Raw genomic sequence first — 27902 nt, 5'->3', positions numbered from 1 at the left:
AGGCGGAGCAGTATGACAGCCCCGCCCAGGCTGCCCGCCTTCTCTTCCTGACTACAGCTCAGCCTCTTCCCCTCAGTGTCTGTTGCTCCTCCCCTTCCTCCGGCGCTCTCACGCCTCCTGTGTAGGTCATGGCTGCCCCCTTGTGCTGTCTGCGTACAGGTCAGTGACATGTGAATCAGGACATCACGGTAGCAGCGCCCGTTATCCTGCCGGGCACTTACGTTTCCTGTGTTCTGCAGGTGGACTGTCCACATGTTCTTACAAATAAAGTGTATGAAAACGTGCTGTATCCTATGTACCCCAAGACTGATGTATGAAATATTAGAAATATCCTACAACTTATTAACATATATACAGCTAGTATACATCAATGATTCTGTAACTCCACATAGACTTTAGGAGATGGACTATCTCAAATACACTGAGATTTCCATGGTAGTGTATGATTACTTATGGCGTACACTGGCAGTCTATGTCTATCCGTGGCGTACACTGGCAGTCTGTGGCTATCCGTGGCGTACACTGGCAGTCTGTGGCTATCCGTGGCGTACACTGGCAGTCTGTGGCTATCCGTGGCATACACTGGCAGTCTGTGGCTATCCGTGGCGTACACTGGCAGTCTATGGCTATCCGTGGCGTACACTGGCAGTCAATGGCTATCCGTGGCGTACACTGGCAGTCAATGGCTATCCGTGGCGTACACTGGCAGTCAATGGCTATCCGTGGCGTACACTGGCAGTCAATGGCTATGCGTGGCGTACACTGGCAGTCTATGGCTATCCGTGGCGTACACTGGCAGTCTATGGCTATCCGTGGCGTACACTGGCAGTCTATGGCTATCCGTGGCGTACACTGGCAGTCTATGGCTATCCGTGGCGTACACTGGCAGTCTATGGCTATCCGTGGCGTACACTGACAGTCTATGGCTATCCGTGGCGTACACTGGCAGTCTATGGCTATCCGTGGCGTACACTGGCAGTCTATGGCTATCCGTGGCGTACACTGGCAGTCTATGGCTATCCGTGGCGTACACTGGCAGTCTATGGCTATCCGTGGCGTACACTGGCAGTCTATGGCTATCCGTGGCGTACACTGGCAGTCTATGGCTATCCGTGGCGTACACTGGCAGTCTATGGCTATCCGTGGCGTAAACTGGCAGTCTATGGCTATCCGTGGCGTAAACTGGCAGTCAGTGGCTTTTCGGTGGAGTACACTGGCAGTCTATGACCAAATAATTCAGATTTTGGTGTGTATTTTACTTTTTGGTATGCAAAAGTTGTAATGCATGTAGACTATGCTTCAGATTTCATCTATCTCTGCAGCAATTTGAGAAAATGATATTGATATTTCTTGAAATGCACACATCCATAAAGTCTTCCTTTTGGAAGACATATATATATAATCTAATGTACAGAAATATTTAACATGGATTTATTGTGTTGATTAATTTTACCCTCTATTGTTTTTCAGTTGTCCATGGCTGTCATAGGCATGTGCTTAAAAATTCATGTTTTATCAGTCCGCCTTCTCCTATAATGAACAGAAGCTGGGTTGCTGTAAGACTTTTCGCTACTGAATCTGCTGTGGTTAAAAAGTATGTTTTATATCAATGCATCTTTATTTACATTCCGGAGCATTTTCTTTTATAAATTGAAAACTTGTTGGATGTTACCATTTAACTTGCCAAAGGGATGCATCATCTGTGTTTGGGACACCACACCAAAAAAACAGTTAAAAGAAAATTAAAATCTTAAATACCACCCAAACATGTTACGTCTTGCTCTATGAAGACATTATCAAGCATAGTGAGTCAGCGGTCAGCTGACTTAAATAGTCAGGTGAGACAATCACCAACATCTGTGACATCAGTTGTATAAATACAAAATATACAATAATACAAAAAGTTTTTTGTGCACCGTAGTTACAGTATCGTTTTGGCAAACATACATATAAGTGAACAGAATACACAAGATATTCAAGACAAAAAAGTATGTGCGTTACTATAGATACCAGCGTGACGCCCAGATCAAAGGGAGAGCCGGGAACTTGTGTCCGCAAATGTGTAACAATAAAGTGTCTTGTGCAAAAAACAAAAAAACAAAAGATAAATACAGATTGAGCATGTGTCCCAGGGTAAATCCAACTAGAAGGTGACTATTAGCATGAAAAATTTCAAATTATAGTCATGCATCTTGAGTCCGACAATGATGGAAAGGGACATGCGCAGAGAGCGCTGTCACATACTGCGGCCATCTTACTTCAGGGAATGCCCACTTCATGCAGCCTTGATCTGGTGATGGGACTAGAGTGCTATAGCCGGGACTTGCAGTGGGAAACTACGGGAAAACGGTAAGTGGTCCATAGGTAAGCAGGTACCGCTGGGTACAGACATCTTATTAAACCAAAAGGCTAGAGAGGTCTCCGCCAGCAGGATGTGTCCCGTCCGGGATCGCTGTTTCCTCCTGAAGGTCCACAACCGCATAATTCTCCCGATCGCCCTGGAGTCACCGTCTGTTAGGCATTCAAAATTGTCCACATCAAAGTCCAGAGGTTGCTGTGGGAAACAAAGATATGTAGGTAAGGCCAAAGTGACAATACATGCTCAACATACTAAGACAATAATTGATGTCAAAATCAACAGACAGAGAGCTGTGAATAGATTCAAGACCCTCAGTAGATATAATCTAGACAATAACCGTCATTAGATGAAGACATTTAAGGGGAGATCTCTATTGAGACCATGAGGACTTAAGGATCCTAGTTTGTGGATCCACTGTACCTCTCTCCGTTTTAATAGAAGTTCCCTGTTGCCACCTCTTTTTAATGGAGGGATCCTATCTATGATGGAGAATCGGAGATCCTCAACCCTGTGGCCAGCTTCATGAAAATGGTGTGGTACCGGGAGATCAGTCTTTTTTGTGCGTATACTTGATTTATGATTATTAAGGCGAAGTCGACATTCAGTGGTAGTTTCACCAACATAAAGTAATTTGCATGGACATTGCAATACATATATAACATAATCACTTCTGCATGTCAAAAAGAAATTAATTTTATATGTCATCTGTGTAGATGGGTGGACAAATGTTTCGCCCTTGTGCATGAGGGTGCAATTGTCACATGCCATACATGGGAAGCAGCCTGTACGTGTAGTCTTCTCTCTTTTCTGTGTGGATACGTCATTCTTAACTAGCAAGTCTCTTAAGTTTCTATTCCTCTTGTAGGAAAACATAGGGGGGGACTGGAATTCTTGTATAGACTTATAATAAGAATTGAGGATACACCAATTTTTTCTAATAATGGAGGCGATGTTCTGGCTATGTGGTGTATATGTAGACACCATAGGGATACGAGCATTGACCTTCTTGGTGGGTGTTTTGGATAGTAAATAAGTACGGTCCAAAGATAGTACTTTGTCCACATGTGCTCCCACCAAGGCTTTAGGGTACCCCCTATCAATAAATTTCTTACCCATTTTGTGAAGTTCAATACGTCTAGAGTCCTTGTCATTGACGATTCTTTGGACTCTTAGTAGCTGACTATATGGTAGTGATCGAATCATGTTCTTTGGGTGATTGCTGTCATAGCTGAGAAGGGTGTTACAATCAGTAGGTTTAACGTATAAGGTTGTTTTAAGACTGTTGTCGGCTATAAACACCTTAGTGTCAAGAAATTGTAAATCTGTGTCAGAGACCACCATCGTGAATTTGATGTCGGGATCGACATCATTCAAGAAGTCTAGAAAATCATAAAGAGATGTTCTGTTCCCGGTCCAAATCGCGAAGACGTCGTCGATGTACCGCCACCACCTCAGTACTTGTCCGAAGTGGTGGGATACATAGACGCACGCCTCCTCTAAATCCGCCATCACGATATTGGCGTAGGCTGGGGCCACATTGGACCCCATAGCCGTCCCCTTTAACTGCACAAAAAATTCATCATTAAACATAAAATAGTTGCATGTGAGAATTATTTCCAGTAGACCCAAGACAAATTCTTTGCTGGCATCATTATATTCAGAGTTAGATAAAGCTCTGGCCACACTAGCTATACCACGTTCGTGATTGATCGATGTATATAGACTTGTAACATCGAATGAAACAAGAAGGGCACCTGTTGGAACAAAGATATTGGCAATCTTATTCAGGAAATCAGTGGTGTCCCTAATGTGTGATTTGGCATTGATGGCAAAGGATCGGAGGACCTTATCTAAAAAGATGGCAGCAGGACTGAGCAGGGAATCCCGCCCCGAAACAATCGGTCTACCTGGCGGAGAGTTTAAACATTTATGTATTTTAGGTAGACAGTATAGTAGGGGAATTTTTGGGAATTTGGGGATCAAAAAATCACGTAGGTCCTGGTCAATAATATCAATCGCATAAGCGTGGTCAACAAGTAGTCTTAATCTTTTAGAAAAAATTTTTGTAGGGTCAATATCAACCTTTTTATATACTAGAGGGTCATTGAGTTGGCTATAGACTTCATCCATATATTTAGAGCGATCCATAACGACGATCCCTCCGCCTTTGTCGGCGGGTTTGATCACGAGATCGTCGTTATGGATCAGTCCCTCAAGTGCCCTTCTTTCAGCCGAAGACAGGTTGTTTTTAACGGTAAAATTAGACAGTTCTTCCTTATAGGTATCAATGTCCCTAAGTACAGCTGTGATGAATGTATCCACTGCTGGAGAATTAGTAGGAGGACAAAAGTTGCTTTTAACATATAAATCACATCCCTTTAGATTAAAGTCCGTGTTTGTATTCTGAACAATGTTAGCATCATTCTGGGTAGGACTTCTATCCGTAAACCATGTTTTTAATTTAATCATTCTAAAAAAACGATTAAGTTCTATATCAAGATTCAACCAGTCCATAGAGGTTACTGGACAATAGGAGAGACCCTTATCAAGAATTTTCAATTCATCAACAGTTAGAGAGTAAGAGGAGATATTTACCACGGAATGTAGATTCATTTTTTCTTGGTTGTTAATGTCTGTGGTCTCGAGCCTTTGCCACTCCTGGTTCTTTGACTGTCGTTTGTATTTACGTCCTCCCCGTCTTCTTTTGTGGCCACCGCATGTTGTTGGTCTGTGGAAGGAGGTTCTAAAAAATCATTGGAGGTAGTGTTGTTAGGGAAAATCTTGTCATTACGTTTTCTTTGATTATCACGTTTGTATATTCTGTTATGAGGCATATCATCCTGTTTCCATGTGTATATGTTCCCTGTAGCATAATCTTCTTTGTCCCTCGTCCATTTATGGCGTTTGATCTCCTCCTGTTCTTTTTGGTATTTAGAAAAAATAGTTTTAGCTTTCTCTTTGTAGGTATTGAATTCTGCTTCACCCAATATTTGACATAATTCTTTTTCTAAATCATCCAATTTAGCTTGCCCTATTGTCATGTCCTGTTGTATGAATTCAATATTCAAAAGGATAATGTCCAAAGCATATTTATTTGATATCTTTCTAGAAGACTTATCAATTTCCAGTTACACTTGTCCCTATTATGTCAATATTACAAGCACAAAATTGTTCCTCGGGGACTTAGAACACATCTGAGACCCAACCTCTTCCCTTCAAATACAGAATTCTGCACCAGATTTGAAGGTCTATCAAATAAATATGCTTTGGACATTATCCTTTTGAATATTGAATTCATACAACAGGACATGACAATAGGGCAAGCTAAATTGGATGATTTAGAAAAAGAATTATGTCAAATATTGGGTGAAGCAGAATTCAATACCTACAAAGAGAAAGCTAAAACTATTTTTTCTAAATACCAAAAAGAACAGGAGGAGATCAAACGCCATAAATGGACGAGGGACAAAGAAGATTATGCTACAGGGAACATATACACATGGAAACAGGATGATATGCCTCATAACAGAAGATACAAACGTGATAATCAAAGAAAACGTAATGACAAGATTTTCCCTAACAACACTACCTCCAATGATTTTTTAGAACCTCCTTCCACAGACCAACAACATGCGGTGGCCACAAAAGAAGACGGGGAGGACGTAAATACAAACGACAGTCAAAGAACCAGGAGTGGCAAAGGCTCGAGACCACAGACATTAACAACCAAGAAAAAATGAATCTACATTCCGTGGTAAATATCTCCTCTTACTCTCTAACTGTTGATGAATTGAAAATTCTTGATAAGGGTCTCTCCTATTGTCCAGTAACCTCTATGGACTGGTTGAATCTTGATATAGAACTTAATCGTTTTTTTAGAATGATTAAATTAAAAACATGGTTTACGGATAGAAGTCCTACCCAGAATGATGCTAACATTGTTCAGAATACAAACACGGACTTTAATCTAAAGGGATGTGATTTATATGTTAAAAGCAACTTTTGTCCTCCTACTAATTCTCCAGCAGTGGATACATTCATCACAGCTGTACTTAGGGACATTGATACCTATAAGGAAGAACTGTCTAATTTTACCGTTAAAAACAACCTGTCTTCGGCTGAAAGAAGGGCACTTGAGGGACTGATCCATAACGACGATCTCGTGATCAAACCCGCCGACAAAGGCGGAGGGATCGTCGTTATGGATCGCTCTAAATATATGGATGAAGTCTATAGCCAACTCAATGACCCTCTAGTATATAAAAAGGTTGATATTGACCCTACAAAAATTTTTTCTAAAAGATTAAGACTACTTGTTGACCACGCTTATGCGATTGATATTATTGACCAGGACCTACGTGATTTTTTGATCCAAAAATTCCCCTACTATACTGTCTACCTAAAATACATAAATGTTTAAACTCTCCGCCAGGTAGACCGATTGTTTCGGGGCGGGATTCCCTGCTCAGTCCTGCTGCCATCTTTTTAGATAAGGTCCTCCGATCCTTTGCCATCAATGCCAAATCACACATTAGGGACACCACTGATTTCCTGAATAAGATTGCCAATATCTTTGTTCCAACAGGTGCCCTTCTTGTTTCATTCGATGTTACAAGTCTATATACATCGATCAATCACGAACGTGGTATAGCTAGTGTGGCCAGAGCTTTATCTAACTCTGAATATAATGATGCCAGCAAAGAATTTGTCTTGGGTCTACTGGAAATAATTCTCACATGCAACTATTTTATGTTTAATGATGAATTTTTTGTGCAGTTAAAGGGGACGGCTATGGGGTCCAATGTGGCCCCAGCCTACGCCAATATCGTGATGGCGGATTTAGAGGAGGCGTGCGTCTATGTATCCCACCACTTCGGACAAGTACTGAGGTGGTGGCGGTACATCGACGACGTCTTCGCGATTTGGACCGGGAACAGAACATCTCTTTATGATTTTCTAGACTTCTTGAATGATGTCGATCCCGACATCAAATTCACGATGGTGGTCTCTGACACAGATTTACAATTTCTTGACACTAAGGTGTTTATAGCCGACAACAGTCTTAAAACAACCTTATACGTTAAACCTACTGATTGTAACACCCTTCTCAGCTATGACAGCAATCACCCAAAGAACATGATTCGATCACTACCATATAGTCAGCTACTAAGAGTCCAAAGAATCGTCAATGACAAGGACTCTAGACGTATTGAACTTCACAAAATGGGTAAGAAATTTATTGATAGGGGGTACCCTAAAGCCTTGGTGGGAGCACATGTGGACAAAGTACTATCTTTGGACCGTACTTATTTACTATCCAAAACACCCACCAAGAAGGTCAATGCTCGTATCCCTATGGTGTCTACATATACACCACATAGCCAGAACATCGCCTCCATTATTAGAAAAAATTGGTGTATCCTCAATTCTTATTATAAGTCTATACAAGAATTCCAGTCCCCCCCTATGTTTTCCTACAAGAGGAATAGAAACTTAAGAGACTTGCTAGTTAAGAATGACGTATCCACACAGAAAAGAGAGAAGACTACACGTACAGGCTGCTTCCCATGTATGGCATGTGACAATTGCACCCTCATGCACAAGGGCGAAACATTTGTCCACCCATCTACACAGATGACATATAAAATTAATTTCTTTTTGACATGCAGAAGTGATTATGTTATATATGTATTGCAATGTCCATGCAAATTACTTTATGTTGGTGAAACTACCACTGAATGTCGACTTCGCCTTAATAATCATAAATCAAGTATACGCACAAAAAAGACTGATCTCCCGGTACCACACCATTTTCATGAAGCTGGCCACAGGGTTGAGGATCTCCGATTCTCCATCATAGATAGGATCCCTCCATTAAAAAGAGGTGGCAACAGGGAACTTCTATTAAAACGGAGAGAGGTACAGTGGATCCACAAACTAGGATCCTTAAGTCCTCATGGTCTCAATAGAGATCTCCCCTTAAATGTCTTCATCTAATGACGGTTATTGTCTAGATTATATCTACTGAGGGTCTTGAATCTATTCACAGCTCTCTGTCTGTTGATTTTGACATCAATTATTGTCTTAGTATGTTGAGCATGTATTGTCACTTTGGCCTTACCTACATATCTTTGTTTCCCACAGCAACCTCTGGACTTTGATGTGGACAATTTTGAATGCCTAACAGACGGTGACTCCAGGGCGATCGGGAGAATTATGCGGTTGTGGACCTTCAGGAGGAAACAGCGATCCCGGACGGGACACATCCTGCTGGCGGAGACCTCTCTAGCCTTTTGGTTTAATAAGATGTCTGTACCCAGCGGTACCTGCTTACCTATGGACCACTTACCGTTTTCCCGTAGTTTCCCACTGCAAGTCCCGGCTATAGCACTCTAGTCCCATCACCAGATCAAGGCTGCATGAAGTGGGCATTCCCTGAAGTAAGATGGCCGCAGTATGTGACAGCGCTCTCTGCGCATGTCCCTTTCCATCATTGTCGGACTCAAGATGCATGACTATAATTTGAAATTTTTCATGCTAATAGTCACCTTCTAGTTGGATTTACCCTGGGACACATGCTCAATCTGTATTTATCTTTTGTTTTTTTGTTTTTTGCACAAGACACTTTATTGTTACACATTTGCGGACACAAGTTCCCGGCTCTCCCTTTGATCTGGGCGTCACGCTGGTATCTATAGTAACGCACATACTTTTTTGTCTTGAATATCTTGTGTATTCTGTTCACTTATATGTATGTTTGCCAAAACGATACTGTAACTACGGTGCACAAAAAACTTTTTGTATTATTGTATATTTTGTATTTATACAACTGATGTCACAGATGTTGGTGATTGTCTCACCTGACTATTTAAGTCAGCTGACCGCTGACTCACTATGCTTGATAATGTCTTCATAGAGCAAGACGAAACGTTGCATCCTCTTCCATGGTGGAATAAATCAAACTTTTTCACTTTAATCATACGGAGTGCTGCTTCACTTTTTGCTTTTTCGCTACGACCAACGGGGTTGTCGGACCCCGACGAAGACCTGCACCCTTCTACTTTTTCACACGGTGCCGCTCCACCTTTTGCTTTTTTTTTTTACCCAAACATGTTAGGTACCCCTTTGTTACAAATGCTTGAAATGTCTGAATTTCCAAATGTCTAAAATGCCTTTTGCTGCATTTATCAAGGCTTTTAGACCTTGCACAGTTGAGATAATTTCCCCACAGTGTATGCATATCATAATGGATCTCTTTCATGCTGATGTGACAGCTTGTGTGGGACCATATTTTGTACACAATGGGGCAGATTTACTTACCCGGTCCTGTCGCGATCCCACGGTGCGTTGTCCGACGTGGATTCAGGTCTGCCGCGATTCACTAAGCTTCTGCCCTGAGGTCTGCCGGAGTTCACCTTCTTCTTCCCGGTGCATGTGACTGCTTGATCTTGTGAAACAATTCCTTTTTTAAATTCCGCAGTTTGTCTGAAACGGCCGGGTTGTCCGACGGCCACGCCCCCGATTTCTGTCGCATGCATGCTGGTGCGCCATAATCCGATCACGTGCATTAAAAACTTGCAGCAATTCGGCACACATCGGAAATATACACGAAACCCAACGGAATCGCGGTCCCGTGGACCCTTAGTAAATAAGCCCCAATGTGTGGATTGGATTTTCATCATTCACATATTCTGCAAAACTACTGTATCATGCTGCAGATTAGCCGCACAGCATATCTGCAGGTGATATGTGTACAGATGACCTAAACCTGACAGGCACCGATTATCCCAGAATCCAATAGAATTCTTATAAAATTGGATATTAACATGGAAAAAAATACACAACAGTGTGCTGTATCTTAAGGCGAAGCATTTTGTAATTTGTATGCATTTCCTCTTTTTAAAAACTGTGTGAACATTGTCTATTCACACAGATTTATCAAAGAAAAGAAAACCAGCAAAGAGCCAGTTATTAGAAGGTTAACAAAGGAACAGCTTGAGGAGAAAAGAAAGGAAACAGATCGTCCTAAACCCTTTGGCTTAACAGCTTGGAAACCCAGCGATGATGTTTATGTGGCTCGCTATTACCCCAAACCGATCCATGAACCAGAAACTGCGATAGAAATGCTTAAAAAATTCCAGAGGTTGGATTTTACCAACCCAGCCCAGGCTGTGTATGTGAAGCTTACATTGGATATGAAGCTGGAGAAAAAGGTAACTAATTTATCATGAGATATGTTGCTGGTCATTGGTAATTCTCTTCTGATTTAATAACCTACAAAACCTTTCTTCCTGTAGAAGTGACCTAGATTTTTCAGTGATATGACAAAATGGCAATGGTGTAAATGTAAGGGCGTGTTTCTACAAGACAACATTATTTTGTTCTGTGTTTTTTCTTTTTTACGTGCTATAGAAACTCTTGGGTAATCCTGAAATAAGTGTAGAAAATATTGTAAATTAGAAATCCATAACATTTCAAAATTCACATGCATATTTAAAAATTTGCAACATATTAAATTTTACTGGGACAGGAAGAACTACATATTTTCAGTATTTTCATATTTAAGTTGTGAGCAGATGACCTATAGGTGCCATTAGAAAATATCTAAAATGCGGCGGACCATGCCTCAAAAGAAATTGTCTGTTCAAAACAATTTTTCTATGAAAGAATGCTCTGAGAAAGCCTTATGTCTTAGAATATTTTGGAAACCTGGTTACTGTTAAGGGTAACTGCAAACGTTCCAGATTTTCATGCAGAAAAAACACATGTAAATGTGCAGAATATATATGTTTTACTGTGCTTATTTAATGCGGATTTGTGTTATGTGTAGTGCACTTTTGATGTGGATGTGCATACAGACTTTCGGCCTCTTTTTTCACCTGTCATCTGGTAATTTTCAGGAATAACAAAACCTGTCACCCGTTACTAAAGTAAGCTGCTCCCTAACACTACTCCAGCTGTAGTAGTGTTAAACTGTTAGCTTTACAGCTTATAGCAGTCCGGTGTATTCATGAGGGGGTGGTCCAAGGAGGCAGTGACTGCAGCTTGAAGCCTAGCAGTTACGCCCGGCTATGGTGTGTCCGGGGAAGAAGCAGAGGAAAGGGGAGCACCTCGGACCGACCTCTCATGAATACGACAGTGCTATGTAGTGCTGTGTTTGCTAGCTTTATCGAAAGGTTCTGATAAAGCTAGCAGTTTATAGGGCATCTACCGCCAGGATGAAGGGCTGTATGCAAATGAGCCTGTGTGGATCCAGGATCCATAGGTGTTAATGGAGCCTAGAGCCCCTCGGGCTCATTTGCATACAGCCCTTCATCCTGGTGGTAGATGCCCTTTAAAACTGCTACACCTGCTTTAGTAAGCAGCTCCTAGAGGGTTTATACTGGGTGACAGGTCCTCTTTAAAGCAAACCCATAATCAGGGATGTGATTTTTAGCTGGTGACAGGTTTCAAAGCCTCTGCAGTGCTGCTTTTGTCAGCATCCTGAATACTAGCACTACTTTATAAAACTTTTTCACATTATCTGGCTTGGTACCAGCCACGTGTTATGAATCCTGGGAGAGTGATCAGCTGCAGCCGTATATGTGCCTGTGTTTCAGTATCATTGATTCATTCTTCCTTTCCTCCAGACCATCTGCCTCCCTTCCCTGCCTGCTCAATGCACATCACAGGTAGAGGGGAGGGTTGAAAGGCGCTGGATGAGTGTGGAGGAGATGAAGAATGCATGAGGAAACTGAGACACAGGCTTCTGCAGCTAAACACCCCCAACCCCCACTGCTGGCAGTGATCCAGATAATGTGAAATAAAGCTTTGTAAATTAGTCAATATTCAGAATGCTGTAAAAACCATTGGAATCTGTCACCAGCTAAAAGTGACATTTCATGTAAAAGCTGCCTGTGGATTCCATACCTTTCTGCAGCAAAAAAGTGTCATGAGAATTCATTTTTTATAGGGTCACGCAACAAGTTCTGTGCATAAAATAACCCCTTCATTACTTTTTCAAAATCACATTAACTTTAATGTTTATGTATTATGCTATGGACTTATGTCAAGAATATCCACGCAGAAACACTGCACATAGGGGGTCATTTACTAAGGGCCCGATTCGCGTTTTCCCGACGTGTTAGCCGAATATTTCCGATTTGCGCCGCTTGTACATGAATTGCCCCGGGTTTTTGGCGCACGCGATCGGATTGTGGCGCATCGGGGCCGGCATGCGCGCGACAGAAATCGGGGGGGCGTGGCCGAACGAAAACCCGACGTATTCGGAAAAACCGCCGCATTTAAAAACCGCAAATGTGTCGCTTGGGGAGCGCTCACCTTCACCTTCTATGGGATGGTGCATTCCGGGGCGTTAAGATTATTTTCGGCGCTGCAGCGCCACCTGGTGGACGGCGGAGGAACTACCATCTTAAATCCCAGCCGGACCCGAATCCTGTGCAGAGAACGCGCCGCTGGATCGCGAATGGGCCGGGTAAGTAAATGTGCCCCATAATGTTTATTGTGTGCAGTTAGCGCACTTGAACTTATATTTTTGCTGTGTGCCATCTGTTATCTTAAGAGTTAGCACATGTCCCATGTATTTCTACGGTTTAATACTCACAGCCATGGTGTCCACATCCCTCTCTACGCACAGTCCTTTTCTACTGTCATCAGTGTAGAACCTCACTCATTGATGACATACAGCCTGCAGTGGATCATGGGTCTGTTTGTGGCCGATATGGCACGTGTTTCTTGAGCAAGATTCTGTTTTCCATAAAATGAGCTCAAGCATTTCTAGATTTTTCTAAAAGAATGTGCATTTTGCAGGAAGCAAGGGGCTGTGTACATTGGCGGGTGTACATCAGTAACCTCGTCAATGTCCAAAGAAAGTAACTGCCCCTGCTACAAAGACAGGCAGGTATAATACCTGCCCTAACTTTTGCAGTAGGGGAAATTGCCTCATTATGATGTACGGTGCCTCATGGTGCATGCAATGCCTAGAAGAAGGCAATCGGGCTATGATTAAGCTGCAGTTTGTGCGACAATCTTGACAATATAGTGCAGAACCTCTCACCAACTTTTACACTGGTAAACTAGCAGCACCCTCAGGTAGGCTATGATCTATCTCCTATGTTAAATCTCCCTGGTTACCTTTAAAAGAAGCATTCAAATTCATATACAATTTAGCTATACTGAGTCACTTTTTGCCTGAAATGAGTCAGGATGAGAGACTAGAGGGGGTATCGCCTAAGATGCTCCTATGTATATTTTATACTCGGGCGTTACGTTAGTTAAACGCTGTTGACAAAATCCTTTCAAGTTTCTAAAATTAATTAGTGTAACTATTCTGTATATTACAGAAAAAAGTGGACCCGTTTGTTGGCTACCTTCACTTGCCTTTCCCATTTATTAAGGAACCGAATAAGGTCTTAGTATTCACTGAGGTAAGTTTACTATATTTATGGCTGATTTTGGGCCTTATTCATACTTAAAGTGCCAATATACCTTCAGTAGCCTTCAAACTACAATGATTTCTTCATGTAAACGTGAACAAGCAAGGCTCAATGTGCATGTATTTACCTATCTTTCAAATTGAGAAATTGTATATATCTTTTAACCCTCAATTTTAATTTTAATCTCATACCAGCAATATAGTGTATAACTCGCTTAGTATGACATCTAAACTGGCCAGCTAGGTTTAGTAACAAAAACAATATTCGGGTTCGTGGACAAACTGGGCAGAATTTGGACCTTGAACTGCTATAAAGGGTTAAAATATGGATAGCACATTCCATGAATGACATAAATGTGTTATGTGCTGCTCAGGGTGGGGAGAATGATGGGATTTACCCTGGCATTAAAAGACACACACACAGCTGCCACTGGAAATGTGAGCTGCCACATCCTGGGTTAATATCCTTTTGTTGAACTCTGAATGTTGGTATGAGAGCTGTGTGTCTAGCGGATGCTGCTGGGAATGTTTAAAGTGATTAGAAATCCATTGCTTAACCTGTTTCACTTCATGTATATTCGAGCACTGACTTTGTGCTATTTTTTTTCTTCTCTCTGCAGGAGGCAGAAGAAGCTGAGATTGCAAGAAATGGTGGAGCTGCATTTGTAGGAGGGATTGAGCTCATCCCTCAGGTATCAACTTTCCTGCCTCTAAGTTCTGTATTGCCTTGTGTAACATTCTGCATAGAAGCTTCCATGCTATTGCACCGAACTGTCACTAAATCATACAGGAAATCTTGTTCTGATTGTTGCTCATAGTTATACATTTTTAACCTCTTCTGAACCTCTCATGAAAGTTTTTTATCCACTAGGCAATTTTTTAAAAGGCATTTTGGTGCACAGGTATGGTAAATCCTAGTAATAGTCCTATCAGACACTAATGGCATATCACTTTAAATAAGAACATTTTACAACATATTTTGGAGTGAATAACTTAAAAGTAAAGTCTACATGAAAGTTTCTGGGGTGTGTTTCATATATAGAATTGATACAGTATAATACAATGTGAATTATATTACTGTTTTTCTGCGATGGTGCATCCATCATCATGTGCTTTTGTGGTTCATGTTTGTCATTTATAGGCCATGTTGGTCTAAAATACCTATCCACATTGATGTCCACATACTAATATCACCAATACATTTAGTTGCTCTAAAATACCCACCTACATCATAATTCTAGTGAATGAGTCACTAAAGAAATCACTGCCTATGTATGGAATCAATGTTTTAGGAGAACTGATTATCATGTGCTGATAATCAAGGATTTTAACAATTTTGTATTGTAGAAATCTGGAATAAAGTAGTAATAGAAAACCTTAAAACACCCTATATATGTGAGTGAATTGCTGTTTTAGATAGTAGGATTATTCACTATTAATAATTCACAAGTGCTACTAACTTGAGCATACAGTTAAATGTAATCCTAAGTATCCTTGATGTTTAGTTCACACATTATTTATTCATAATATATGTATTTGATGTGCAAATAGGTTTCACTAGTGATTAGCAGTAACCTCTTTTAAATCTTAGACATGTCTTAACTGATGTACAAATGTTGACTTTGCAGATTCTGAATGATGAGTTACAAGCCGATTTCTACATAGCAACACCCGACATTATTGCCAAACTGAATATTCTAAAAAATAAGTTGAGGAAAAAGTTCCCAAAAACTAAAAGAGGTAACATACAGGTTTTGTTTCATTTTACTAATTTTATGTGTTGATATGGAGTTTGTGCTTTCACTATTTCATCATTAACTATGAGTTATTCTATTTACATTCTATATGTGTTATTATTATAAAGTGTAGATTAAAAGATTTTGGAACTGGAGGGGACACTTCACATACACTTATTTGACAGGCAGAGGGAAAATTGGGTCAAATGCATATTCTGACTGACATGCTCTATATTTTGGGCGGTATCTGCCTCGGACATGAAGCAGCCTCCCATTGACTTTGATGGGAGAGGGCTTTTCCAATGGACTACAGGCAGTCCCCGGGTTACATACAAGATAGGGTCTGTAGGTTTGTTCTTAAGTTGAATTTGTATGTAAGCCGGAACTGCATATTTTATCATTGTAATCCCAGCCAGAACTTATTTTGGTGTCTGTGACAATTGGATTTTAAAAATGTTGGATTGTCATAAGAACCCGGATTAACAATAAAGCTTCATTACAGACACCTTTGATAACTGTTACAGCTGTTTATTGTAGCCTAGGACTAAAGTACAATAAATTACCAATATCCAGTGGTCCGTTTTGTAACTAGGGGTCGTATGTAAGTCGAGTGTTCTTAAGTAGGGGACCGCCTGTATAAATGGCAAAATAGGAAGGTTTTGTTCCGATGTACCGGGACCCAGCTTGCGCTGTACAAGTACGGCGCAAGTCGGGAAGGGGTTAAAAGGTATCACAGTATTAAGAAGGTTATTTTATTTGATGTATCAAAAAGCAACAACCCATTAAAAGATATGGAGATGTGTGCTGACTGTTGAATTAATGGCTAGCATGCAGCTAAAAAGCACGGTTGTGTCCATGGAGCCTATGGGATGTGAGAAATCCGTTTTAGAATCTGCAGCTAAATCTAAACAAAAATGGACAAGTAATGCTTCTCTTTATTTTCTAAAAAAATTCCCCACCTTCCACAATTTCTTACATACCTTATTTAGCAGGAAAACCCTAAAGTTTGTAAACTTGCCCAATTGTTGACCGCCCCTGGCTAAAGCATTAGACAACTGCCTGATCCCAACAGCCTTTGGTGATGATGTCACATTCCAGATGCACACGATGTCTGGGCTATACGTGGTCTCAAATGTGACTTCTTTAAGCTGGTTTACATGCCAGGTGTTATGCGCTAAAAGGATCCATATGTCAATCTCTTGCATGTGTTCTTTTAATAGCGCTAACTTTTGCATTTTTGGGACTATTGACATACTTTTTTTGCACTTCATATAGACTGAAGCTCTAGAGCTAAATGAATGGAATGTATTATCTTATAGAGGTAGAACCTGAACTAGATGACACGGATCCTGTGCCTACAGTATCACTGTATTGTCATAGTATGGCTGTTTGCACACCTTCAATCTAATTATGAAATAATTAATTTACATACAAATGTGTGATAATTTCATAATACTTGTGTGCTTATTTTAGGGCCTTTTCTATTAAATAATTTGTCTCCAAGCTTGAGCTTGGCTTTTGATCTGTAGAATTACAAATGTACCATATATAAATGGCTGTCCACATAAATGTCACCATATGTGTTTAGTTAACCCAAAGCATTGGTTGAGTCTTGTTTCTGAAAAACCAAATTAAGTTTGTGGGTTCATTTTAAGCGCTTAATGTCTAAATTTGTAGGTTCAGTCGGAAATGATGTTGCCAACATGATCAAGCTATTTGAATCCTGCTATGAATATATGGTCGAAGAAGAATGTTTAGTGCAGACTAAAATAGCTACGGTAAGTACAGTAGGTATCTGCATACCCATTGCCATGTGCTGTTCCCTGAAAAAAATTTCTCCACATGGGATAACAGCAGCTGTTTCCTGTGCAAACTTTTATGATTGCAACTGGCTTGCCAAATACTTGTGATGGAGAGATATGTGCAGGATGACTGGACCGACAACGCTGATAACATCTTTGTTGCGCAGTACAAATATTTATGGAGTTTCTATGAGAAAATATTTTCCATGTGTAAGACTTTGTCCTATTTATACTGCAATAATAGATATGTAATATTTAATAATATTCTTTAACTCCAGTTCTTTTAAATAGGATTGTTTTGTTACGTTGCCCTGTGTGGCATAAATAACATGAATATGTATAGTTTTTATGCTTCATAATACTTTGACCCTCAAATCTGTTTTTTATGTTAAGACATTTTTTGGGTCTCTACTTAATTTTTGTTATTTGGTGTATGTACACATTCTGTAGATTGTTTGTTAGACAAGATGGAATTGTTGTCCATACTATTTTTGGGTATTTTCTATGGAAAAACTTTATTCCTGGAAAACTGTTGGAGACTATAGCTGAAATGTCCAGCAGGTCCGTTTTCCCCCCAGAGATTCTTTTATAAGGGTTTTTTTAAAGGGTATGTTCCAAGTGACATTTTACTTTTTTTGTGTTTAATAATTCTCTTGATTGACAAGCAGCTTTGGGGGCTTTTGTAATGCTCTCTTGAATGCCATGGCAAAAGTTGGCACATTCTTATTGCAGTGCACTCCTTACCATCATAAGCTTATGTTAGTATTGAAAACACCATCTTATGGGTTAAGCTGCTGCAATCAGTATTGACATTGACAGGTGATTAGGCTTTACTGGGCATAACTTCTTTCACCTGATGGTAGATGATTATTACTTGCCTCCTGGTCCCATGTGTACTAAGAGTTATTTCTTATAACTTTGCATGGCTGCATTTCTGTAAAAAATTAAGTTTATTACATATGCAAATTAGCCTGTGATAACATAGTTTATTCACTCTTCGGGGTGGCTGGCACCGCCCAGAGAGCATTCTGAGAGACGGTGACATCACCGATTCTCTTTTCAAATCTTGCGCTGGGAAGAAAGTCGCAGCCCAGCACAGGGAATGTGAAAATCTTGCGGATGTGCAAGGGTAACACATGCGCTGCCGGATTTCTTATTTTTCACAGGAATGTGGCCATGTGGTTCACACGGGAAGAAGGTAAGTAATAATCATCTACCATCAGGTAATTTTTAATGAAATGTCCACAACAGAGCCTTCCCTCCTCTAATGAAATGTCCACAGCAGAGCCCCCTTCATTAATGAAATGTCCACAGCAGAGGCCCCTTCATTAATGAAATGTCCACAGCAGAGCCCCCTTCATTAATGAAATGTCCACAGCAGAGCCCCCTTCATTAATGAAATGTCCACAGCAGAGCCCCCATCATTAATGAAATGTCCACAGCAGAGCCCCCACCAAGAAACATAAACTATGATAATTACTATTAAGCAGAAGCAACCCTTTTCTGTTTTTTTGTTTCCGCTTTTTAATCCTTTTCCTGTAAAGGAGCCATACATTTTTTGTAAGTTTACAGAGCAGTGTGAGAACTTAAAGGGGTATTCCCACGAAGACAAGTTTCTTATATGTCCTTGTCACTGTTAACAACAATTCACTGTTATTAACAAACATGCAGCAATTTACAGATACAAGTCTAACCTGTCTCTATCAGTCCTGGTGTACACAATTTCAGTTGGACCTGGACACAACCCTGTAACTTCTGACTTGGGGTCGGGCCGCCATCTCGGATGAAATCGTGCAGATCAGATTTCTGTCTCTCTCTGCTCTGCACCTTTAGTCCCGTGCCCTGCACGGAGCTCAGAGACACTCACATCCTGCCAGGAGATCGTGAGCAGAATGAGAGGCTGCAAACTGCAAGCAGAAAAATGATCCGGGGGAAGGAGGAGGCAGGCACATGTCTATGAGATGTAGCAGAGCTCACTGTGTAACCATGTAAAAGTCTGTCAGCCTTTGTGTAATCTCATGTATCTCTGATCTTTCTCATCTTTCTCTATGTGTCTGTGTGTGAATACAATGTCAGAATCCAGATGAAAGTGTATATACATCTGTACCCTGTTAATGTAACCGCTTTGTCAGCCAACAAAACTAGATGGGTCATAATGTGTCTGCTTAGAGAGGCCCCATCCATATCCTTGGATTGTGCAGTGAGCAGCAGGGAGAGATAGGAGCTAAAACAGCAATAGCACTGAGTAAAATTGTAAAGCAAGGGGTTAAAATGATCTTTATTGTGGTAACATCACTCGGGGATAGAATTTTCTTTCGTGGGAAAACCCCTTTAATGTAAAAGTAATATCGATTGTTTTGGAAGTAATATGGCAACTGGCAAAGAAGCTCCCTATAACTCCCAGCATGCACATCAGTCATAGAAAATATTCATAGAAGTAAGTTTTCAAAAAGAACTTTACTGCCTGGCATGTTCTTTACATGGCTCATTTGTAGGTAAAATTGTCCTTCCTAGTGGCTTCATTTAAAATCCTGTACAAAATACACACTGTATGAAAAGAGCCAGAAATCATGTATTACTAAAAACAGTCATGATACTGTACACAAAACATCCTAGCCTGCACATAACCATAGGTGGCACCCTCTTTTGTTTGGCCATCATGGTGACTTGGCCCTGTCATTCTTGGTCCCCAGAATTGCATCTCTTAAAATCTTAGTCCCCAGCATGGTTCTCCTCTCTCAGTATGGTGGTTCTTCATATAGTTGGTCCCCAGAATTGTATCTCTGTAATTTCTGATCCCCACATGGTTCCACAATTTTTTCTGGACCCAGCATGACTTTCCTTGCAATCTTCTACAAGGACACAAATCTCTCTCTCTTTATAATGCAATTTTGATTTAAAATATACATTTTTGTAAAAAACACATTAAAAATGATGCAAAAAATATGCCCAAACAAAAATTGTCACACCACCTAAATGTGAAATATGAATATCTTGACCAACAGATAACAGCTTGTACCAGCTTCATGCAGCAATATGACAACATAAATTATAGGTGTCAAGAAGAGATTATTTCAGATTACATCAGAACCATTATTCTAGTATGAGGACATATGAGAGAGAGTCCTTGGCAAGGAAAGGATTAATGGGAAAGAATCTGTGACTGAAAATCGGCATTGTAGGGACTTAATCCTCCGGTCTTGGGGTAGTCTTTTGGATTTCATTTGAGTGGGAAATATAAGGAACATTCACCAAATCTGTCAGCTATGCCCGTGAACATTATGGACCCACTTTTGTGCTCAACTAAACTAAACAATTGGGCATTTAAGCCCTGCTGCCTTGCTGTTTGCTTGCTTGGCATTGTAGGTGTATATGTTTGATGTTGCATATGTGTTGCTCTATACAACAGCCTGCCCTGAAGCCTTCATTAATGCTTTCTTTTGACTGGAAGAATTCTAGTAAATGTTTCCTTTGTGATGAAGCAGTCTTCACAATAAAACCTCCTAAATAGATGTATTTTAAGTAATATGATATATTATTAGACTTGTGTGTAGTATGCAAACTGGAAGGTAGACTTTGTAATAGTCATTTTATAGCTCTGTTTTGGGAAAACAATATAATTAACCCCTTAAGGACGCAGCCATTTTGTAGCTTAAGGCTCAGCCCGATTTTTTTTTGGATTCTGACTTGCTTCGCTTTATATGGTTATAACTTTTGAACACTGTTACTTATCAAAACGATTCTGAGATTGTTTTTTCCCCACATGTTGTACTTCATTTTAGTGGTAAATTTTGGCAGATAAGTTTTGCGTTTATTTACAAAAAAAAAGAAAATATGATACATTTTTTGAAAAATTTGCCATTTTTGAAATTCAAAATCGCCGCGTTTTCAGGCAGATCGATTTACCACCTAAATAAGTTGCTGAATATCATTTCCCATTTGTCTACTTAACATTTTCATAATTTCTGAAATGTTTGGATAATTTATTTTGATGTCACGCGGCTTACAAATAGAATATCGCTTTTCCGGATTTTCAGAATTGACTATTTTGGGGATAAATACAGTTTTGAATGAAATTTTACATATTTAGCATCAAAACCCCTATATAATCAACCCATTTTCAAATCTGCACCCATCAAGCTATCAGAAACAGCTTTTACGAAGATTGTTAAACCCTTGAGATCTTCATAGTAATTGAATCAAAATGGAGGTGAAATTAAGAATGGTCATATTGTTCCCTTATACGTTCATTTAGCCCTAAAATTTACACATTTCCAAAATATAAAAAGAGAAAACCCACCATACAATTTGTTCTGCAATTTCTCCTGAGTACAAAGACCCCCCACATGTGGCTGTTACTTGTTTTATGGGGGCACAGCGAGGTGCAGAAGGGAAGGAGGGCCCTGCAGCTGCCAGGATTTTAGTTTCCTCATTGCCCCCTTTTGAAGGCTATAAAATTTTCGCTTTTTCGTTATTGGGGCCATGTGATGCCATTTTTTTTGCGGGATGAGATGCTTTTTCCATTTTTACCATTTTGGGGTTGGTATCACCTAATGTTGAAAATTTAGGAACTTTTTTTGAGGGCAAGAGTAGAAAAGCATCAATTCTGTACTGGATTTTTTACTTTTTTTTTTTTTTTTTGGTGTTCACCGTATAGACTAATAATCATGTTATCTTTATTCTATGGGTTGATACGATTACGGGGATACCAGACATGAATATATTTTCTTACGTTTTACTAAATTTGTCAAACAAAACCCTAATGTGGGGGAAAATCTATCATTTATGTATTGCTGACTTCCAAGTGGCATAACATTGTTACTTTTTTGGCTACGGAGCTGGTTGATGGCTTGTTTTTTGCGGGACATGTTGTACCAGTATCATGTCGGAGTACATATGGTTTTTTGATCACATTTTATAGCATTTTTTGTGGGATTGAAAAGGTAAAAATCATAATTTTTGGAGGGTTTATAACAGTTTTTTTTACGGCGTTTATCGTGGGGGTTCAATAATGATTTACTTTTATTCTACGGGTTGTTACGGACGCGGTGATACTATATATGTGGGGTTTGTGTTATGATTTAGACGTGGGAAAGACCCCCCAGATGCATGTTAGATGCCGCGGTCGCGCTGACCGCGGCATTTAACGGGTTAAGCACCCGCGATCGGAGACAACTCCGATCGCGGGTGTTACACTGGGGTGCCGGCTATCAGTCACAGCCGGCACCCCGTCTTTCCTGATGCTGGTTTGGCTCAGATCTTGAGCCGAACCGGCATCAGCTCAGCGTCCGATATATCGGACGCTGAGCGCTAAGTCACTGAGCTTAGCGTCCGATATATCGGACGCTGAGCGTTAAGAGGTTAAAAGTGTGATGCAAGCAGTTTTATGTGGAAACATGAGGCTCTTACTGTGTTATGGCTTTACAATACTAGTAATTCTATAGAGTAATGTCATGGAGAAGGAAAAGAAATAGCTGGAGTGTTTCTAAGGAGGCTTCGGGAAACCAATCCACTAGAATCTTTCTGCTGCCCCCTCCCTGCCAAAAGTCATGTACCGATGCATAGAGAACTGTGTTGGGCCAGTGTATGAATATAAAAGAAAGATTTCTCCAGCATCCCAGTATGTTTTCATATATTTAATCATTATGAAATAAAGTGGATTTTATCTTCAAGTTTTACCTGGATGAAATCTTTCTTTCTTTCTTTCTTTGGAACTGCCTAGGGTTAGTTTGTCCTTCCTTGGGTTGTTTTATTCCTGTAATAGCAGAAATGTGCTCTACATTTTGCATTTGCCTCATGTGAATCAGAATGAGAGGCTGGAAGAGGTGCATCATTTCAAACATTCCTATCCCTGGGTCTATAGCAGCTAGAATCATGGGGTTGTAAAAATCTGAATTTAATTTTACAAAATGCACAATTTGCATGGATGGACTGACAACCAACAGGCACTGTTTTATGTGCCACAATGTGTTTCTTTTCAGGACTCCATCTGGTATACCTTTTTTATAATATTTAATTTGTCTCTTAATATCTTATGCAATCTAGGAAGTATTTAATTATATCTCAGACTCCATTGTATATTTGCTATCATAGCTTGTTTGTTTTGGCTAGCCTGCATCATACGTCGTCTTCTCTCCCTCCTGCTGTACTGCTTCCATTACCTGTCTTCCCTGCTGAGCCAGGAAGATGAGTGGAACCAGCCTCTGACAGCATGGAAGCGGGATCGATCTGCATCGTTTTTTTGGGAATGTTAGTCTGGTTGATTGTTGGACTGTACTTCATTACTTGCCTGGCTCTTCTCTATTCTCTGTGCTGTATGACAAGTAACAAAACCGAGAGGCTGCACTCCACACAGCTTTCTGATAGTATTATTAATGAAACAGAACTGGAATGAACATCTTACTCCAACAAACCTCATCTCAATGCTAAAAACTTACAAAAAACAGGAAAAGGGTGCAACTAAGTAAGTAATTGTGATCCCAGTAATTGGCCAGTTTTAAAGGTTTAATAACTACAACGTTATGTAGAATACTTTTTTAATTAACATTTATATTTGATTAGAGTTCTTTGTATAGAAGACTGTAAAATTCTGTATGTAAATGTATAATTCAGGTAATTTGTGAGTATGAATTTCAGACCGGAGATATTATCATGCTTGCAGCTTAGGTGTTGCCATTACCTTTATTGTTAATATACGATGAGCCTATATAATTGTCGTACTCAATTAGGTTCCGATATAACTTCAATACAGAATGAGCATGTACAAGTATGCATTCAGTGGAGAGGGCCCAAAAAGCTGATGCCAGACTCCTCTGGCAGCGACTCATATCCAGGGGAAGAAAAAACAATTGATGTTAAAATACTACATGCAGAATCCTCCTTTCCCCAACTCTATCTGTCGGGAAGGTAGGGTACCCCCATTAACAACATTTAGTCGCACTGTAATCTGAGGTTTCACCGATGTTTTTATCTAATATGTTTGTTAACTAATTCATAGTCCTATTAAATATCCAAATTGTATTTGTTTAAAATTAGTGATATTTAGGTTATACACTATTGCTTTGGACTATATTGCCATGCAAGAATTATTAAAAAGACCTCGCTTATTAAAAGTAGCAAATGCTTTCTGAACCCAAAACAAGCTCAAGAAGCAACTTTTAGACTGGACTGCAAACTGCTACTTGTTCTTTACTGAGAGCAGCAAAACAGGACACGAGGGTCACTGATGGACCTCTTCGATGTGCCTGATCTGACATCCAAGCTGCACTAGTTTAATCGTTGTGTTTATGCAAAAGGGTAATTCTACAGTGATCCCTTTATTGAAGATGCAACAACAATTGGTGATGGTGATTAATTCTTCCTTGGACAGCCATAACTATGCTTTGTACTATATCTAGCTGTTATCGTGAGAACCACTGTGCTATTGTTAAGCATGTGCCGTGCATCTGGTCACATTTATGAATTATATTAGCTGGCAATATTCCTGTGATTTTTTTTTTTTTCTGTGAACCTCACAGCTCTAAAAGAAATACAATTAGAGAGATCTATGCTCACTCCCCTTACAGAGAGATAAAGATATCTACGGTGCCCCTTACAGATAAAGGTCCTTTCACGCAAACATTCAAGGGACCAATATCCATCAGTGCCTGGCGCCATAGACATCTATGGCGCCAGAGCACAGTACAGTGAGCACACGTGTGTCATTGTACCATATACGGCAGCTTGCTCTATCGGCTGCACTACTCCCTAATGAGAGGGGAGGAGTGAGCAACTCTCCTCCCTACACCGCATGGCTTTATGCTCACCCCGGCTAAGGCTTGGGCAAGCACACATTTGTGTGAAAGAAGCCATATACTGTGCCTGTTACAGAGATATACATAAATTAATTGATTTTGCTCAAGATAGTAGGTATTTTTTCAATTGAGCATGTTGTATATACTTTGCCAAAGATATAATGGTAAAGTGCAGTGCTGTGTTTGCAGCTTTATCTTCATTAAACTTTTAATATTTTCAAACTATTACAGAATTTTGATAAAATATGCTTGGCTATATTTCTAATACTGAAATATTAAAAAATACAGTAAAAAAAGAATCCATTCTTCTGGTTGACAAAAGTTTTTTAATTACACTTAAGATTATCTATTCTCTGCTTTATTGCATCCTGAGACAGTAAGTTTTACTTGCATTAGAATAAAGTCCAGAAAGTGGTGCACTGCTGAAAAACCTACATGGAATGCCAATGATTTGATCTAAAGCCAGCATAATTGTGAATGCAGCTATTGTGAAACTGGACTGGAAGCGGAAGTAATAAAAGCCATTGTAGCTAAGCCTAATTTAGCTTGTATCAATATATAAAACAGTGTCTTTACAAGAAATGTATGTTATAGATATTTACACAGCAGGGAGGAGTAGTCTAGGAACAGCTGGGGAGCCTGAGGTTGTGTACGGATCCTACATTCTTTAATCTGCCAAGCTTTATGTGATCATGCCAAAAAGATGTATCCATGTTACTTCCTCCTGTTACAAAGCAACTGACCCATTGAGTCTCTTTTTACCATCATGACCAAGATGCCAGCTGGCAGTCAACAGTCTAGTTATCCTAGGTTTCTTTCAGAGCTCACCCTAGTAACGTATGACAGCTAAATGTTGACAAATGAATATTTCCAGATAAATGTTTTATACTTTTTAATATTTGTACCTCAGTAAACTAATATTTGAGTATTTTACAGTATACCTATGGTGCTGTGTAGCTAAAACGTGCTTGTCTTCTTGACTATTTATGTTCCATTACTTTCTTTCCAGTTGGACATGCCAGTTGAGCACATAGCTGCTAATCTTGATGCCCTTGTAAAGGATGTTTGCAAACACAAGCCATTAAGCTTTGGTGAGTATTTAATCTTTTTTGTTTTGAGTTTAATTTTGCTTAATGTTAGAAGAAAAAGAAAAATCAATACCCAGTGGAAAGATAGTCCTTAAAGGAAACCTACCACTACGGATCTACCTATTAAGGTAGATGCGGTGGTAGGTGCATCTAACGTATGCACCTTTTTATGGCTAGTCCTTTACTCCCCTCTATCTTTTCTAATCTTTAAACAGGGTAATATGCAAATTTCCTAAAGAGGCTACCAGGGTGTGGAGTAGCCGGAGCAGAGGCTACACAGCGCGGCTACTCCACGCCCCAGTAGCCTCTTTGATCCTCCTACCCAGACATCTTCAGCGCACAGCTACAAGGAGCAGTGTGCACTTGTCCATGAAGCCAGAGTTCTGCGATTGCGCAATCTCGGCTCCGGAGCAACTGCATATGCACAGAACTCTGGCTTCTGAGCTGAAGATGTCTTGGTAGGAGGATCAAAGAGGCTCCTGGGGCGTGAGATAGCCACGCTGTGTAGCCTCTACTCTGGCTACTCCTCGCCCCAGTAGCCTCTTTAGAAAATTTGCATATTACCCTGAATAAAGCTTAGAAAAGATAGAGGGGAGTAAAGGATTAGCCCTAAAAACGTCTTACATATGTTAGATGCACCTACCACTATTTCTACCTTAATAGGTAGATCCGTAGTGATAGGTTTCCTTTAACACTGTTTTAAATGGAAATAAAGGGTTTAGCTGGGAGATGGGTTTTTAGAGTCAATAAACATTTATTGAAACAAAACATACAATAGACATATCATTCATAATCAGGAAGCAGTTGCACAATGATCAATAAACTTGGCCTGTGCCTCAGAATTAGGATGAATTACCGATCAGGTTTATAACCAGGTAATTAAGGCATTTAGCAGATCACATGGGTAGATGGGTTTTTAGAGGGAGAGGAAATGACCATGAGACACGGACACCACACATGAATCGTCTGCTGCAGACACTTGTACATTGACGATAACTATGTGCCTTCTCCACAGTCATCCCATTAACAATCCTTACCACAGCAATACCACCTTTATTATTATTATTATTATTTTTTTTATATTGCTTTTTTTTGTGGTAAAACAAAACTAAATATTCATAAGATTGTAAGACTCTATACTGTTCTTTGTAGTTGCTCTTTGCTTATGCATAATAAATTGCTTGTGTGGTAATGTTAGCACGTGTTAATGTATGTTGATAAAATTGAGGATCTAGCAGAACGGGTTTTCTTATAGTCTATAAATGCTAGACATGATCTTTCTGTAGGTGTCCTTACTGGTAAAAGCATCTGTGATAAACCTTCAAATTTACTTGGTTACTAAAAGATCTTTTGTTTTCCCAGGTCCATTTGTGGAAAAGGCTGTACTCAGAAGTGCTACAAGCGAAGCTCTTTACATCGATTGCCAGAAATTCTTCCCACAAGTGGTTGAAAACATTGATGAGGAATAAAGAGACAAGTAAAAGGATGATTTGTCCTGCACTGACCTAATATGGGGTGGCACATGGCAAGCCTTTAAGCCAGAGGCATTTCTGTGTGTCATATGTCATGACAACACTTTCAGCTTAATGAACTCTTGTAATTAAAGAGAAATGGGCGAGAAGAGTACCATTTGTATGGAGATGGGAGCAGAACTCTATACTTGTTTTGTAATAAATGAAATTTCCAAATA

At 39.9% G+C, this 27902-nt stretch overlaps 1 protein-coding gene across 1 annotated transcript; it reads left to right on the top strand.

Moving 5' to 3' along the window:
* MRPL1 (mitochondrial ribosomal protein L1) lies at window positions 1-27902 on the top strand. Its single transcript, XM_072115580.1, has 9 exons — window positions 1-159; window positions 1471-1594; window positions 10293-10572; window positions 13702-13785; window positions 14414-14485; window positions 15422-15533; window positions 17207-17307; window positions 26134-26215; window positions 27575-27902. The coding sequence occupies exons 1-9, from the start codon at window positions 129-131 to the stop codon at window positions 27679-27681; spliced, it is 993 nt and encodes a 330-aa protein (XP_071971681.1). The 5' UTR covers window positions 1-128; the 3' UTR covers window positions 27682-27902.

Source organism: Engystomops pustulosus, chromosome 1 (genome assembly GCF_040894005.1).
Source record: "Engystomops pustulosus chromosome 1, aEngPut4.maternal, whole genome shotgun sequence".
In the NCBI taxonomy this organism is placed as follows: domain Eukaryota; kingdom Metazoa; phylum Chordata; class Amphibia; order Anura; family Leptodactylidae; genus Engystomops; species Engystomops pustulosus.
This window is presented reverse-complemented; position numbering and strand designations above follow the sequence as displayed.

Coding starts and splice junctions, on each gene's coding strand:
- MRPL1 (XM_072115580.1), top strand. CDS start 129: ATGGCTGCCCCCTTGTGCTGTCTGCGTACAG. Junction 1,595..10,292: donor GAATCTGCTGTGGTTAAAAA/GTATGTTTTATA, acceptor CTATTCACACAG/ATTTATCAAAGAAAAGAAAA. Junction 15,534..17,206: donor GTTCCCAAAAACTAAAAGAG/GTAACATACAGG, acceptor CTAAATTTGTAG/GTTCAGTCGGAAATGATGTT.